The sequence below is a fragment of the Lycium barbarum genome, chromosome 5 (genome assembly GCF_019175385.1).
Source record: "Lycium barbarum isolate Lr01 chromosome 5, ASM1917538v2, whole genome shotgun sequence".
NCBI lineage: Eukaryota > Viridiplantae > Streptophyta > Magnoliopsida > Solanales > Solanaceae > Lycium > Lycium barbarum.
In genome coordinates this window covers 5136933-5154100 of record NC_083341.1, presented here as the reverse complement: position 1 = coordinate 5154100, position 17168 = coordinate 5136933, and the positions used below count along the sequence as shown (strand labels likewise).

At 33.3% G+C, this 17168-nt stretch overlaps 1 protein-coding gene across 3 annotated transcripts; it reads right to left on the bottom strand.

Annotated features, from left to right (window-relative positions):
• Positions 1–1980: 1980 nt before the first annotated feature.
• Positions 1981–8974, bottom strand: LOC132640231 (scarecrow-like protein 13). 3 transcript variants are annotated; one of them, XM_060356742.1, is made up of 3 exons: positions 8750–8974; positions 2789–4589; positions 1981–2372 (listed from the first exon to the last, which is right to left on the bottom strand). In XM_060356742.1, the coding sequence occupies exon 2, from the start codon at positions 4425–4427 to the stop codon at positions 2805–2807; it is 1623 nt and encodes a 540-aa protein (XP_060212725.1). In that variant the 5' UTR covers positions 4428–4589; positions 8750–8974; the 3' UTR covers positions 1981–2372; positions 2789–2804. The 3 variants fall into 3 exon arrangements, with proteins under 3 accessions (XP_060212725.1, XP_060212724.1, XP_060212723.1); XM_060356741.1 differs by having other exon boundaries at positions 1981–2398; positions 8750–8973; XM_060356740.1 differs by lacking the exon at positions 1981–2372 and having other exon boundaries at positions 2529–4589; positions 8750–8972.
• Positions 8975–17168: the final 8194 nt, after the last annotated feature.

The window sequence follows — 17168 nt, the reverse complement described above, 5'->3', positions numbered from 1 at the left end:
TGCGTTAGATGTGATTACCTGATTATATATAATCTTGTTCCATTTTGTAAAATTGCACATCTATCTTACGATCTACTTTTGTATGACATTTATCTTGTGGATATGTAGAGCCTTAGCAATTCAATATTCACTAATATAACATTGCTTTCTAAAATTTGCTCTTTAAGGATTTTAAACTTATGAACTAAACTGTTTGGTCAAGTTGCCGAAATCAACTTATTTTAAGTACTTTTTATCGAAGTGTTTTTTGAAAAAGTAGTATGTGTGGTTGCCCCGTCCTTTCTTTCTATCAGTTTAATCCAGCAAGATAAGATTCAACCAGAAAAGTTAAGCTTCGTGCGAGCTTTATTTTTTATGTTATTTTTTAGTGCAATTCTCAAATAATATATGAGTGTGTTATTTCTTAATGTATTTAGATGAAAAAGTTACGACCCTTATTTTTAGCAGTTACAATTCCCCAACAACCATAACCCTAAATTCAAGAAATTAATTCTATATAATGCACTATTTATCACTGGCATTCCAAATTTTTATGTGAGCTAAATAATGTATTTCTCTCCAAATCTAAACCAACGCGAAATTTCCATCACATTCTTTTAAGCCATAGAAATGTCTAACAAAAATGTATCCACAACCCCATTCATTTTCTTTGGCCTTTAATTTACATATTTATTTATTTATTTATTTAATAGTAAGCAATTATATATAAACCAATCTTTTCATTCTTTTCCAAAAAAAAAAAACACACACACACAAACAAGAATCTTTCAAAGAGAGAGAAGAAGGGAAAAGAAAGAAACAAAGTAAAAAAGAACAAGAAAATCTTTCTTTTTCCTTCTCCTCCTTTCTATCAAAACACAAACATTTATAAACCATTCAAGAAAAAGAAAGATTATTTTATCCTAATTTGTTATTTGTTACAAAAATGGCCAGCAGGAAAATGATTACCTTGATGGTGATATTTTGCCTGCTAGTGGCTACAGAAGCAACAACAAAATTTACAAATGTAGCACCTGAAAGGAGTAACAATGTGAATTACTCTTTGCCACAATGTTATTATGAATGCTTGCAAATTAGAGTTTTCACATTGACTGAATGCCAAAGAGAATGCAGAAAGGCCTGTAAAAAGAAAAACAACTACTACAACAACAACGACAACAATATCTAGCGCGTCAAATTGTGATCAAGGCACAACAATATCAACAGCAACAACAACAATAATGTCCAGGGCGTTGAATCGCGATCAAAGATATACGAGAGAGGGAATAATCAACATTCTTGAACATATTTTTTGATGTATCATTTTTGCTAAACGTAGGATTTTTCGATATATAAATAACTTCTTTCCTTAATTGTGTATTTTCTTTTAATAATCCTTTCTTTTTGGGTGTTTTTTTGTGTGTGTATCCTTGTAAATTATGTATTAGATATATGTAGCATTGATCATTGTTTTATTTATGTTAAATGAAAGAAATGTTCCAAATGTATAATGGCTTCAAGAATTTTGATACGTTTTAAATGAAAAAGAATGTCATCCAAAATTGAGACTAAAATGATTGATAGACGTTCCAAATGTCTGTCAGACTGTGCTTTAGGTACTGTCCCATTACCACATGTTCAATCACAGAGGAGATTTAAAATTCGCATAAAGAGTTAAGCAGTCATTGCTGCAATTTTAAATGTTGCCGCACTAGTGTCAGAACCTTCAAATATGCATAGATTTTGGAGAATCGAAACACGATGATAACTTTGAAGAGTCCGAGCAACATATATTTTAAGATTGGTGAAACGATCTAAACATTCATTGCCGCAGATGAACTGATATAAACATTTGGTACTAAAATCATAAGTTTAAGCAGAGTATCAAATAGCAGAGAATAGAATATAACTTCATGCACAAATAGTGTGAAAAATCTTTACATTGTCAGTGTATATTAGTCAAATCCGCCAGTTACTCACCGCAAGACAATCTTTATTTCCCTACAACTCTTCATTAGCCATTTGGAACAGTCTTCCTGCAATTTTCGTCCAAAACCAGTATCCATCTGATTGCGGAACACTACTATTCTTTGCTTCAATCATCACACCCGTTCGGGCTAAAGAAGCAATGTCACTGGATCATTATCAAACTGACTGCAATCTTTTTTCTGTAAAAATCCCACCAGAGCGTCTTGTACTACTAATAGGCCATGACTATATAGGAATCATTCTTAATGAATCCATAAGAAGTGATCCCCTTTTTTTCTCAGTCAGGATAAAGACCAAAGATCAGAATAACTCAAAAGATAAAGAAACAACATTAATCTCTTCATGCTCGTTCCAAGCTCGAACTACCATTTGTACAAATAATCATCCCCTTCCTACCATGATTTCTGCTTCATATAGATACATTTAAGATCTGTGGGACAACCAAAGAATCAAACATGATATGATCACTTCTATTTTTGAAACTGTTTGGTACAGCTTATAAGCCTTGATGTAAAGGGTTTAGTCATGACTATGTTTCAAGAAACCAGCAGGCTAATGGATTATCAACAGTAATCATGAAAGCAACTATTGATACAATTCATAAATTTCAAAAAGAGATCAACATACCAGCAAAAGAGACAAGAGTATTCCCAATATCTAATTATATTTCAGAGAGGACTATTTTCCTTCCAATGTTAACATGTACAAGCCTAAGATTTTCATTGTCCTATATCTCGTAAATCAGAAAGGGTTAACAATACAATCTTCTAGTCCTCCCAAAAGGCAACAAATCAAAGATTAGGAGAGATTTAAAGCTTACACAAACATTTCAGCAGTCATCTCCAAGCTGAAGAAGTCGCCAAAGCTCTGTTCTTCCATCCGAGATAAAGCGCCCCTTTGCTCTCTGCAAGCCTAAAATTCGGGCTAAACTCTTTCAACACGCTGTTTATGGCTTCCCCAACTGATGGACTCAAGGGGCATTGAGTAAATCCAGCCATCATAAGTCTCATACTCCACTTCCCGAAAAGTTCGTGTCTTTCCACTCTGTCAGCCCCCTCGCATGCTATTATGTTGACAACGTCTCGTGCCACACAATGCTCCTCTGCACTGATCCGCTGCTTGTCATCCCTCGGGCGAGCTGCATCGATTGACTCGAACATTGCTGTATAGTAATCCATAGTTTCACGGAATCTCGGAAGGAAAGCAGAAGTGTTGGTGTTAGATTCTTGTTCAACAAGGGTAACTATCTTCGGGGACAAGCTCTTAACTAGTCTTAGTAGACGGTCTCGATGGTTCACAGTGCTTACGCTCTCGTCTGGCATGTGATGCAGCACGTACGGGAAGTTAACAGCCAAGGCTTCTCCGTGTCGAATAATAAGGTTTTCTAGCTGTACCTCAGATCCAGATATTGCAGCAGCATGAAATTCAAAAGGCACTCTATATGATTCAGCAACTTTTGCTAGCCTTTCACCGACTAGCTGAAGTCCTCCTCCCCGTGCATGAGCTGATTGAGAATCATCGACACCTGTGATGTGGACGAAAGGGGGCCCACCAGGCCGACGAGCAAGATCATGCATGAGGAACATCCATTGACTTCCCTGTGCAATTTGAAAATCAATTATATGGATTCTGTTCTCGTTCCTCATGGCTTCATCGATCACAACGTTGGCGGATGTGTAGGCGAATTTGTAGTAAGGGACGACGTGATAGAGGACTTGCATGTAAGAGATCAATTCTGAACTAGAAGGTTCGTTGCACTTGAGCTTTTTGTATATAATACTTCCCGAGGAAAATAATCTTGCTCTAAGCCCTTCCAACATGTATGCGCTTAACCGTTGCATAGGTTCCCCGGAAACCGATACCTTTTGCTCGAGGACATTCATCAGAACTTCTGCAGCTGAGAAATCAGAATCCGACACTGCTTCAGCACAGGCAAGGAGGAGCTCTTTCACGTCCAAACTCGATGCGATTTCCAATACTCGATTCCACTTTGAAGGTTTCGAGACCTCGCCATTAAAAGAGCAACTGCTGTCTTCATCAATATCAGAGTCAGGGCCGAGCAAATTATTTGCCATCTCCCTTAGCACATGTTTCAGTGCATTGCCATCATCAACTACCGAACACCCGCTCAAAGGTGAACCGTACGTGTTATCTGAGGAATGCCGCTGATCTGAAATGTATGAATTAGAACATTGAGGAGAGAAGGGACTCCAGTTGGACGAGACACTTACAGTTGGAGGCGAATCATAGTTGACATAACCGGAAGCCGGAAGCGAGTCGAGAGTAAAGAACTGTTCATTTTGTGTCTCATAGGAGATTTGTGTACCTGAGCTGCTAGTATCGTTGGAATTGTTGTTAAAAACATTGTAAGGGCTATAATATTGCTCAACTTTCGCAGTTGGCTGATGGTACAATTTGTGAACTCCGCCTGATGATTCAGGTCTCTGGGATGCTTGCATCTCGGTATCAGTCACGCGCTCCTTTTTTTTATTTTTTATTTTTTATTTTTATATGTGCTCTCTTCGAATTGGCTAAGGTGCTGCATAACTGTTCCAAGCTTCTTAGATTTGGTACCTTTAGAGGTTTTCAGCAGATACGTCGAATGTCACAACCAACAAAATCTGCCAAATAAAGAAAATCATGATCAGTATACTTGATGAACTAGAATTTGGTAAAATGCAGTAAAGGGCAACAGGAGAATTTCGACAATAGAACAAAGAAGCTTTTTCAAGAACAAAAAAGTAAATTTCATCAGCGTCTACACAGGTCTGATCGATATTTAATGTTCCGAACCAAATATACCAGTTGGAAAAAGATGTAAGACAAGTAAGAAAGCATCCACATCTTTTTATCACAAAGTATGAATAAGAAGTATCATAACGAACAGTTTTAACTTCTATAGACTGATCGAGTAAAAGAATTTTCACTCTAATAGGTCACCGGAAAGATAAGTATTAGGTAAGAGTAAGTGAGATCATTAACCTAGAAATAGAACAAAACAACACACACAGTGGGAAAAAAGCATCTCTTTACATCTTCGATATTCGAGCTCTAAACCAGAATGTGTAATTAGTCAACAATATCAAGGAAAAAAACAAAACGCGATAATTAATGAAGTTGGTTTTATGAACAAAAGTACAAAAAGATAAAATGTAACCAACTCACATCTAGAAAAGAACAAGCAAAGACAGCTAATGCATTAGAAGATTAATTCATTATGTATAACTACTAAATAAAGTAATAAAGAAAACTAAATGTAGTGGCAAGCTTATCAACAAAAGAATAAAAAAAATGAAATCAAAACGAGAAAGAGCCTATTTCAGATATCTCAATAAATGCTACGCCTAACATCAAATTTCCATTTAAATATTGGGAACAACAGATAATATTCAGATAGAAAGAAAATATCTTCAAATTCACAAGCAATCAGATTGTTGTAATGAAGAGTTAGCAACATCAACAAATTCACAACCCCCCACAACCCACAAAAAAAAAATTTTAAAAAAAAAATACAACAACATCAGACGAAAAGTAAGGAACTTGAAATATTCAGATCATTAACTACTGAAAAATTAATCAGTACAGTAATAACTTAACGTGTGAGATCAATCTTATGGTAACTTGAGGGAAGTTAGCAACTTCGAAAGGAGGAGGAAAAGGCAGAAAACACATAAAACTATTCTTTGAAATTGAGAAAACAGAATCAACATAAATAAAATTGTAAAACCAAAAGGAGACATAGAAACAATCAAATCTCCTACTATACTGAAGATTAAAGCCCTTTAAGAAAAAAAGGGTAACACAGACCAGAAAGCTGTCGAGTTTAAATCTTTTCTCATACCCATGAAGACGAAACAAGAATAGACTACTCAAGGGGGCGGAGCTAGAGGGATGGAGGGTAGTCGGAAAATCACATGGTAGAAAGGTCAATTTTTCTTTTTATGTATCTATAATAGTAATGAACCCCTTGGTGAAGATCCGCCACTGGATTACTCAGAAGACAAAAACTCCTTACTTCGAATATTAAGAGCAAGAATTGTATTTGAACTATGATTCATACTTAATATTCAGAACTCGTGTCCAGGCTACAAAAAATGACATATAAAAAGATACAACAACAACAACAACCCAGTGAGATCCCACATCTTGGGGTCTGGGGAGGGTAGAATGTACGCAGACCTTACTCCTACCAAGGTAGGATGGATGTTTCCGAGAGACCCTCGGCTCAATAGAAGCATAAAAAGGGAGTCAGATAAGGTTAAAAGATTCAAAACGATATTGCAATGAAATAATGCAAGCGACACAGTAAAAACAGGATAATCAAGGAATTCAAAGCGATATGGAAATGCAAATAACGGAAGCGGCACAGATAAAATAGAGTAATCAAAGTACAGAAAGTAGCAAATAATAACATAAATCAGAGCACAAGAAACTATAATGCGCTAATGCGCCTACTAATAAGGAAAGATAACGAGACTTATTTACTAGCCTTCTACCCTAATGTGGGTCTTCCACACCCTCCTATCTAAGGTCATGTCCTCGGTAAGTTGTAACTGCGTCATGTCCTGTCTAATCACCTCTCCCCAATATTTCTTTGGCCTACCCCTACCTCTTCAATATTGACATCCATCTTACCGACCAAACATAAAGATCAAGAATAATTGACATAAGCAAAAGAGAGGAATCAATACTCATATTCTTCTCCAAATCCACTCCAACAACCCCAACGAAGAGTCAAAAGTTTTAACAAGAAAAACAAAAAACAAAAAATGCAAGAATGTCAAACCTGAGTTCTGAACTTGCACATCTAAGCAATTTTTAAGCAATACACTAGAAGCTTCCTTATTTAAAAGGAGATTTGACAATTTTTTATTATAAAATCTTAATTTTACTCTATTTGCAAGGTATTTTTTCCGACTAAGGGGATTCAATTGAACCCCTTCTTAGTTCTGACCACGTAGTTCCGTCTCTGCCCAAAACCCACAGGAGGGGATGCAGAATACAAGATACAGATTCATCTGAACCCAGTAGCTTTACATTAAACCTTATATATATTAAAAAATTCACTAAACAAGAACAAATAATAAATTTCAAAGCCAGTACATCAAATAGATTGTGACGAAAAATCGAACTTGAACCCATAAAATTCAAATCTGGAATCCACTTCTTCCCACAAACCAAAAAAGGGAAAAAAGAGAAACTTCAAAGTCACAGAAAAATTCATTCAAAACTGTAAGCAAAGAACAAACCTTTGATTTTCAATATTAAAACAGAAACTTGTTTAAACCACAAACAAAGTCAGAAACTTGCATTTAATAGGCGATTAATCACTACTTAGACTAATTAATCAAAATTCCATTAAAAATCAAATAGATTGTGATAAAAATTCAAACTTGAACCCATAATGTTCAAATCTTGGATCAGCCCTTTGCCCACAAAACAAAAAACAAATAAAAGAAGCTACAAATAACCAGCTTCATATATATACAGAAGTCACAGAAAATTTTCATCCAAAACTATAAGCAAAGACCAAATTTCAAGATTAAAACAAAAATTTAATTAAACCACAAAACAAAGTCAGGAGCTTGCATTTAACAGTTAATCCTATCACTGCTTAGACTAATCAAAACTCCATAAAAAATAAAAAACAAATCTAGCCACTAATAATAGTCAAACAAAAACAAGATTTAAGGAACCCAATAAAGAAAAGAAAAAAGAAAGGGAGATGAAGAAACAAGAATCAAATCAGATGGTATATTACAAAGTCAAGAATCTTACATCTAATAGCTAATTAATCACTACTTAAGACTAATCAAAACTCCATACAAAATAAAAAAAATAGCTATTACTAATAGTCAAACAAAGACAAGATTTAAGGAATAGTCAAACAAAGACAAGATTTAAGGAAACCAATAATGATAAAAAGAAAAGGGAGATGAAGAAACAAGAAGCAAATCAGATGGTATATTACAAAGTCAAGAACCTTAAATCTAATAGCTAATTAATCACTACTTAAGACTAATCAAAACTCCACACAAAATCACATAACAGCTACTACAAATCGTCAAACAAAGAACAAGATTTAAGGAAACCAATAAAGATAAAAAGAAAAGGGAGATGAAGAAACAAGAATCAAATCAGATGGTATATTACAAAGTCACAATCTTACATCTAAAGCTAATTAATCACTACTTAAGACTAAGCAAAACTCCATACAAAATCTCATAACAGCTACTACTAATAGTCAAACAAAAACAAGATTTAAGGAACCCAATAAAGATTAAAAAAAAAAAAAAAAAAAGGGGAGATGAAGAAACAAGAATCAAATCAGATGGTATATTACAAAGCCAAGAATCTTACATCTAATAGCTAATTAATCACTACTTAATACTAATCAAAACTCCATACAAAATCAAATAACAGCCACTATTAATAGTCAAACAAAAAACAAGATTTAAGGAACCCAATAAAGAAATGAGATGGAGAAACAAGAATCAAATCAGATGGTATATTTTTTGGTAATCAGCTTCATATAAACAAAAAAAGTCATAGAAAACTTTCATTCAAAACTATAAGCAAAGAAGCAAACTTGATTGTCAAGATTAATAACAGAAACTTACTTAAACCATAAAAAAAGTCAAGAACTTGCATTTAACAGGTAATTAATCACTACTTAAGACTAATCAAAACTCCATACAAAATCAAATAACAGCTACTACTAATAGTCAAAGAAAAACAAGAACTGCAGAACCAACAAAGAAATGAAGAAAAGATTACAAACCTTCAAAAGAATTAAGTCTTGTTGATGAATTCAAGATTATTTTCTTCAGACAGACTTTTGTTGTTCTGCTAAATAGAAGAGAAAGAGAAAAAAAAGGGTCTTGTGTCTTATTATGATGATTGAAGAAATGAAACTGTTTTGAGAGTTGTTGGTGCTTGTTAAATAGTCAAAGGAAGACTTAGAAGACAAAATAAAAAGATTAACTATACAGGGCTGTTGCTTCTTGGAGATAACAACTTGAAATTTTCCTCCACCAATATTGTAGACTATAGTTTGCTGGCACCACGTGGGAAGTGTAACTAGTCATAGTTTATTTGGTCATACTTTTTTGGCCTGTCAGTACAGAATATTCTTTCCCGCGGTGAGAGACTGAAAAATTATCCTAGGTGGTTGAGGGAAATAATTATTTTGTTTTTATTAAAATCACTAAGACTTTCGTCTATGTGCGGGATCTGAAAAAAAATTGAATTATAGGAGTTTATTGTACAAGAAGTTGTTTTCACGACTGGAACATATGACTCCTGATTACGTGGCAGCAAAATCTAAAACAATAAGTATATTCAAATATTTAGATATGTAATAAAATTAAAATATTTGAATACGTATTGAGTAATGAAATATTGCAGTAACATCTGAATGTTAAATAATCATTTTTTCAATATTAAAATATATAAATTTGTCTTTATTTAAAAGATAGTAGATATCTAATAAAATTACTTTAGTATTACATTAATAAAATATTTTAAGAAAATTGTATTGGCGGTGGTGATGAGTAATGGGGGTGATTGTGATTGTCGACGGGGGGTGATGTAGTAGGTTTATTATTAATGGTGGTGGTTGATCGGAGTAATTAGTGCCTGGTGGTGGCGATTGATGATTGTGATAGTTAATTGGTGTAATGATTGAAAACGTTAGTTACCAATATGTAGTGGTGGTGATTGTTGTTAAAAATTGATGGTTATTATGGTAATTGTGAAATTAGTGGTGATGATTATAAACAGTGGCTAGTGGTGATGGCGACTGATTATGGTGATTGGGGGTTGTGGTTGATGATCGATGGTGGTTGTAGGTGGTCGTTAGTAGGTGGTGGTCGTTGATGATGGTGGGTAGCAGCAATGGTAGTAGTAGTTGATATTAATAATAATTGGTGGTTATTGTGGTAATGATGGTTGGTGATGGTGATCGTAAACGGTGGCTTGTGGTGATGACATCGAATTATGGTGATTGACGGTGATGGTTGATATGATGGTTGTGGGTGGTGGATAGTTAATAATGGTGCGCGACAACAAGAATAATGATAGTTGTTAATGGTTGGGAAGGGGACCACAATGGTGGTCCGATATGATTAGCGATAAGAATGTATTAATAATATCTTAATCATATTAAGATTTTACGTAATACGTTTTAATCATTCAGACCTATCCAGACTCATTAAGTTATCATAAAAAAAAAAAAAAAAAAAAAAAAAACATACCTTAATGCTTGAGATTTGAATAATTCAAATTCAGATCTTCATTAGTCGCAAATAAATGAAGCCTAAAATTAACAAATACTGGTATTTTTGAACTTGGCGAAACACATGTTTTTCATTATGCACAATATATCTCATTGAACCAAAGATTCGTGGCTGACAAAAAAAAAAAAAAAAACATTCACATTAAATAAGATGTATATTCACTTAATAATTTAGTGACAATTGATATTCCTAGTATCATAATTCTTGCATTATATCCAACATAATTTATTCATGAACCAAACCATCCCTTAAAATAAGACACACACAGTGAAGCAGTAGTCCTTTTGGCATAGCTAGGCTTAACTTGCTGGAGCCATTTTGACTTGCTCTTTTGTTCTCTTTCTTAGTCATGACATATATTTGGAACACTATATAAGAGATTGCTTATTGCTCGTTGCTCATTCATATGTTTAAATTGACTTTTACGGTTCACTTGTTAACACTGAAGGTGTGCTTGTTTGGTATGAAAAAAAAAAAAATCTAATTTTCTCATAGATTAGTCAAATATTTTTTGAGTTTTTTTTTAAACATAGAACTTTTAAAAGTAAAGAAAATGACTTTTCTATCAAAATAGAAAAACAACAACAATAACATACCCAGTGAGTTTCATAAATAGTATTACACTACTAATTTTCTCCTCCGGACCCTTCAGCACTCTAACCCCTAAGTCCCAACCCTCACCACTGCCTCTACCCCTAACCCCACTCTCACTAACAACAATTCCTACCCTATTGTCATTGTGTTTGACCCTAACGACCAAGGGATGTTTGATTTGGCTAATCCTAGCACACACAAAGGGATAATTAAACATAGGTTAACTGAATTGTTTTGTGAGTCATATACACACTCCCACCACTAGAAACTGAGAGTTTTCCCACCGACATTTAGTGGGAAATTTGTGCTTTAAAACATGATTTTCCCACATTATTCCCATCGAATCAGATCACCGGGAAAATGCATGGTGGGAAACAAATTTCCATTGAAATGCTAGGAAACTTCATAATTTTTCCGTGTGAAAACACTATTATTTTGGTTTTTCCTTCCGACATTTAGTAGGAATTAGCCACTGAACATTTTTCAGTGGAAAAATAGAGTGTTTTTTAGTAGTGTCCCTCGCACCAACAGTACCCCAACCCCACCACCTTACCCTATTTCAGAGAGAGTCAGAATTTAAAGTTTATTGGGTTTTCAACTTGAATCAAACTCATAGTCGTGATAGTTACGTTACTGGGTTCGAAATTAAATTTTCTTACATACTTAATGGATCTTTAAAAAAGGAATATATGGTCTAAACAAAAATTACTGGGTTCGTCTGAACCCGCAACTAATACCCTCTGTCCGCTCCTGCTTCACCCTTGACTATAATATTTGCTTAGATTATATATAAATGTTCTTAAACAATATCTCTTAGTTATTTACCAAACACCAAAAAAATAACTAAGAGAATCACTTACTTTTCATGAAAAATTGAAACGCTGAAAATTATTTATGTGTCCAAATCGATTAGAGGTTCGGCTTACTTTTCCGCCGCCTTCTAGCCTTTCGGGGAGTTGGTCCCTCTCACAAATTATAGAAATGCTATTGTTGCTACGACTTTACTCACATCAATCACACAAAACAACTTTCTTCGTACCAAACACCCCCTAAAACCTAAATCACCATCTTGGATCATGGACCTTCTAGATATCCTGTTGACATTTCCAGCTACGTAAAACACTATGTGTGCATTTATTTCTATGTTTTCAAGGGCTGAAACAACAGTTTAAATTCCCAAGTATCGTACACAAAGTACTTCGAGAATGCTAGCGTTAAAGAAAACATAGAGAAATTGCGTACGAAAGTTATAAATGGCATATCATGTAAATAAAACATGAAATTAAGGGTAATATAATATGTGTGCCGACAAAGAAGACCGCGTTTGGATTTGTTTTTATTTGCAGCTGTTAGGTTCCTGGAAGATGGAAACAAACATTATTTAAGCACACTTAAATTAAATTTTCCTCACATGTTTTTAATCAAATTCATTTATTATTTATAAAAATGACCAACTGTTGTATTGTAACTTAAAAAAGACGAAATGTGATGATGACATGGAAACAAGTAATGATCTTCCTTGGTCCTTCTCTTATAGTAATGGCCTATTTTAGTATCATCCCAAGCTGTTTCCTTTGTCATTTTCATGACTTTTTTTTCTCCTGATCTAAGTCTTTTGCTAATTACTCAGTAAGTAGCTAGGGGTCAGTCATGATATCGAAAGTTCCAAGATTGTTCACTTTTTTTTTTTTTGTTCTATATTTATTACGGGCTCGACTAATACGTAATTCCGTATTCATGTCGGGAAGTTTCATTTCGGGGTAAGTGTTACCTGCCAAAGACAACTCAATTCCAAGAGCTCGAACTCTAGATAGCTGGTTAACGAAAAAGGAATACCTACTGCTATATCACAATTTTTAATGGTAAGATCATGCACTTAAATGTAGATGTATATATTGATTTACGTGGCGTACAAAAATTTTGTGTAATGCTGAGACTTTCTTCTATCCAATATTAATATTAATATTTATAACTTTATATATTTTCAGGCAATGCTAAGAAAATAGTAAATGAAGAAAGGATGATTGAATTGACTATATCTTGAGAGATAAATCATGTTGAATATAGCTCAAATTGAAAATTTTGATCAAAATTTCGAAAAATCATTAATTTCCATGCTGAAGAAGTCCTAGTGGATCATTTTCAACTTGATTTCAATGCTAAATAACTCCTAGTGGAACCACGACATGGGCATTTGCTTAAACTTTTTTAAGTTAACCCTACCAATACTCCATAGCTATAAGGACTTTATTTCCTCGTCAATTACGTGAGTCAAAATCTGTTGGCTTTGATCTTTTTCTTTGGGCTGAGGAAATAGTGTTTTTTTACTAGACAGTTTCCCAATTTTAAACCGCAAAAAGAAAAGGAAATTGTGGAAATTGGCTATAGAAGATGAGAAAGAGACACTTCCCAACCTTGTTTTTATTTTTTGCTTGTTTTGGTGATAACAATGGCTTGAAATGACGAGCATCATTCATGTAGTTCAACATAGAGTTACGTAGGATATATTGACAATACACAAGAAAGACAAATATATATATATATATATATTGTAGCAAACAAATAGAAAGAAAAATTAAAAGTCAAAATGAAACCATTTTGATTTCTAGAAGGCTTACCTATCAAATGTCTTCATCATTTGAATCTTCTACTTATAGTTTTGCAAATATTTGTATTCTAGTTTCACAAAATCAAAGAAAACAAAAAGAAGAGAGTTTAATATATGAGAATTGAAACTAATTAGAAATTCACTATTAATAGAGATTAATTTGTAATGATGATAGTTCAAGAAAGAGTTAAGCTTTTGGAGAGTCTAATTCTTGAATTCTTTGATGCTTCCATTCTTTTTCCTATATATTTTGATGAAGAATTGATGATAAAGGGTGGGTATATAATATATTACCAATGACCCCCTCTCATTATCTTCTGATATTTTTCTGTATCTTTTCTATAAGTGGAACCCCCGTCTATACGAAGATTAATTTGCTAGCTTAAAATTGAATAATTGTAGAAAAAAAAAGGCTTAATACCTAGATGGACCCTTGTTTTGTAAGATAGGCATATAAACTTATAAGGTGACCAGATAGACACTTAAACTTACTCAAAGTGTATTTTTCAAGTTTTTCAGTTGTTTTGAAAACAAAAACTATATTTTTCAAACACTCACAATTTTCATGGCCAAACAAGCCCTAAATATATCACAAAATATTTTTTTTAAAATGCAAAAATAAGGCAAACGCATATACATGAGACTATAAATGTGCACTTAAACCAATAAATACTCGCTAATCGCAATTTTGCAGCTTTCAATTAACTCGGATTTTTTTTTACACTTGAATAATTAAAAAACAATAACTTTAACCAATAAAAATCCTTAAAAAAAAAAAATTCAAATTAAGAAATTTCTAAGTTCAGTATTTCAAGTGTAAAAGAAATTTCAAATTAAGAAAATTGTAAAGCCGAGAAGAAAATCCTTAAAAAAAAGAAATTTCTTAATTTGAAATTTCTTTTTTTAAGGATTTTTATTGGTTAAAGTTATTGTTTTTTAATTATTCAAGTGTAAAAAAAAAAAACCGAGTTAATTGAAAGCTGCAAAATTGCAATTAGCGAGTATTTATTGGTTTAAGTGCACATTTATAGTCTCATGTATATGCGTTTGCCTTATTTTTGCATTTTAAAAAAAAATATTTTGTGATATATTTAGGGCTTGTTTGGCCATGAAAATTGTGAGTGTTTGAAAAATATAGTTTTTGTTTTCAAAACAACTGAAAAACTTGAAAAATACACTTTGAGTAAGTTTAAGTGTCTATCTGGTCATCTTATAGGTTTATATGTCTATCTTACAAAACATGCCAAGTTTAAGGGTTCATCTGGGTATTAAGCCAAAAAAAAATATCTATGTTAAACATCAAACTTGTGAAACAAAAAAAAAAGTGAGTAATAATATTTGACCATGTGCAAGAAAAAGGTGACCAGATTTTTTTTAATTTAATGTATAAAATAATTAAAATGGACCGCTATTGATACTACGTCTAGATCTTTCTCATTTGTGGGTAGCTTCCATTAAACCCTTAATTGTCCTACTTAAAAGACTGAAAAGTATTATTTAATCATAGATATTGGATTTGTGTAGTTGGCAAAGTGGACTAAAAATAATCAAGTTGAGCTGGTATACAAAGATTCTTATTACTTTGGATGATCTTATCTACTATATAGGCATGTAATTGAGAAATTTTTTTTAACAGTACACAAAATTTATTGATTCGGTTAATTTAAGATTTGCATCATGTAAAACTCATTTAAGAGAGAAATACTTCTTACCTGAAAAACTCCATTTACAAGGCTTGAATCCAAAAGTTTGAAAATAAAAAAAAATCTTATTCATCTTACCACGTGTCTTCATGATACATATTATAAGAGAATTCGATGTATGCAGACAACCTTAAAAAGTCAATCTTTAAATCTTCATGCATACGAGTCCCTTCCTAATCCCAATAAAGAGTTGGGCTGGGCCGATCATGGCCCTTTGACCACTCTCAGGCCGGTACCATCTGGAGTTTTAGGGGGCTTAGGGTTAGGGGGCTTTAGGGGATCGGAATTGGGGACTTTTTAGGTGTTCGGCCCGGCCCACTACTTGTTAACGGTTGTAAAAAATTAGAAAAAAAATGCTAAAATCAAGTCCCCCGGTCTAGACTACTGAGCTTGCCTCTCGGTCCTTAAGAGTTCAATCCAACGAGCCCCATATATAGACCCGTCCCACCCCTCCCCCTAGCCCAGTCTCCCACCTCCTTAGTAGTGTTGGATTGATCCCAATATCAGTACAGGGCCAAGCTAGGACGGTACCAGCCTGACCCGACCCACTTGACCGGCATCGGTGGTGGTCAAGATTTTGGTTGTGTCCTTTCCATCCCCAACTCCTAGAAAGAGAGAAAACATTTTTATTAATATGAAAGAAAAAGAACATCCTAGAGATGGGCAATGATAAAGAGTAAAAGCATCCTGGAAATGGGTAAGGATAAGTAAAACAGTTGAAAAGATAATTAAGAATTAGAAAAAGAAGTGAAGAAAAGTAGCCTAAGGTTTATGTTTAAGCATTAAACCATTTCCTTAATTCTCATACCAAATCTAGCAACAATGAATTATGAATGTTCAAACTCTGTGGATTATGTGTTTGAAACAATAATGGTTGCTAATTTAATACTGTGTGCTGCTTGTATCATATGATTGCTTGTATCATATGATAAAATAATACTACAGTTATATTCTAATAGCAAGTATAACTAGTTAACTCATTCAGTCACTCACCCCTATTTTTCAACAAATTCATGAGATAAGCTTTTGATTTTTGAGCCCTTGACCAGTCCACTAAACGAAGAAATTAATTTACTTCCTCCGTCCAATTTTAAGCATCTTTCAATGTTAATACATTAAATAATAAAACATTAAGTATAACATATAATTTATAACATATAATTGACTAGTTCACTTTATTTTTTTCCTCACTTTATTACTCCTATTAATTAGAAAGTAAATGCTATCAAGCACTTTTGACCTCCTTAATAGTAAAAATATAATTTAAATTAATTAGTTTATATTCTAAAATATTATCTTTTGGTCAACACGACATTTAAATGAGACAAAGGAAATAGTGAAATTTTGTGTGTCATCATAATGGGACCTAGTTAAACTAGTCATCCAACGTCATCTTTTAGTAATATAACCAAATCACCATTTTGACGGGTCTATCAATATCTTGTGTGTCATCACTCATCACAATAGAAATTGCCTTTTTTTCTCTATTGAAACACTAGTATATGAATATCTTTACTTTAGCTTTTCTTGATGATGAAGGTGTCTGGTCTAACTTGCCGTATCTTAATTTAATTTTTGAGAAATAAATGATTGTTCAAGGGAAAGTAGATGTCTCTGCTATAATTACTAAAAGTAAATAGTAAGCATGCAAGTTCTTAGGAGGAGACATAATTTTACAAATTATAGGTAAATACAGAAAAGAAACTTTGGAGCAACATTAAGGTTGTCTTTGTGTGATTTATAAATTACGTGTTCGAGTCGTGAAGTCGCTAATGCTTGTGTGAAGGTAAGCTACTTATATTATACTCCTTTAGAACAAGGGGCGTATCTAACCTTGTATGAAGGGGTTCAAACCCCAAACTTTCGACGCGATCGTACATTTATATGTAAAAAATTACTAAATCTAATAAATAATAGATATGAACTCATAATTTTAAAAATATAATGAGTTCAATGCTAAGAATCTTAAGATTGAACCCATAAAATTTAAATCCTTGA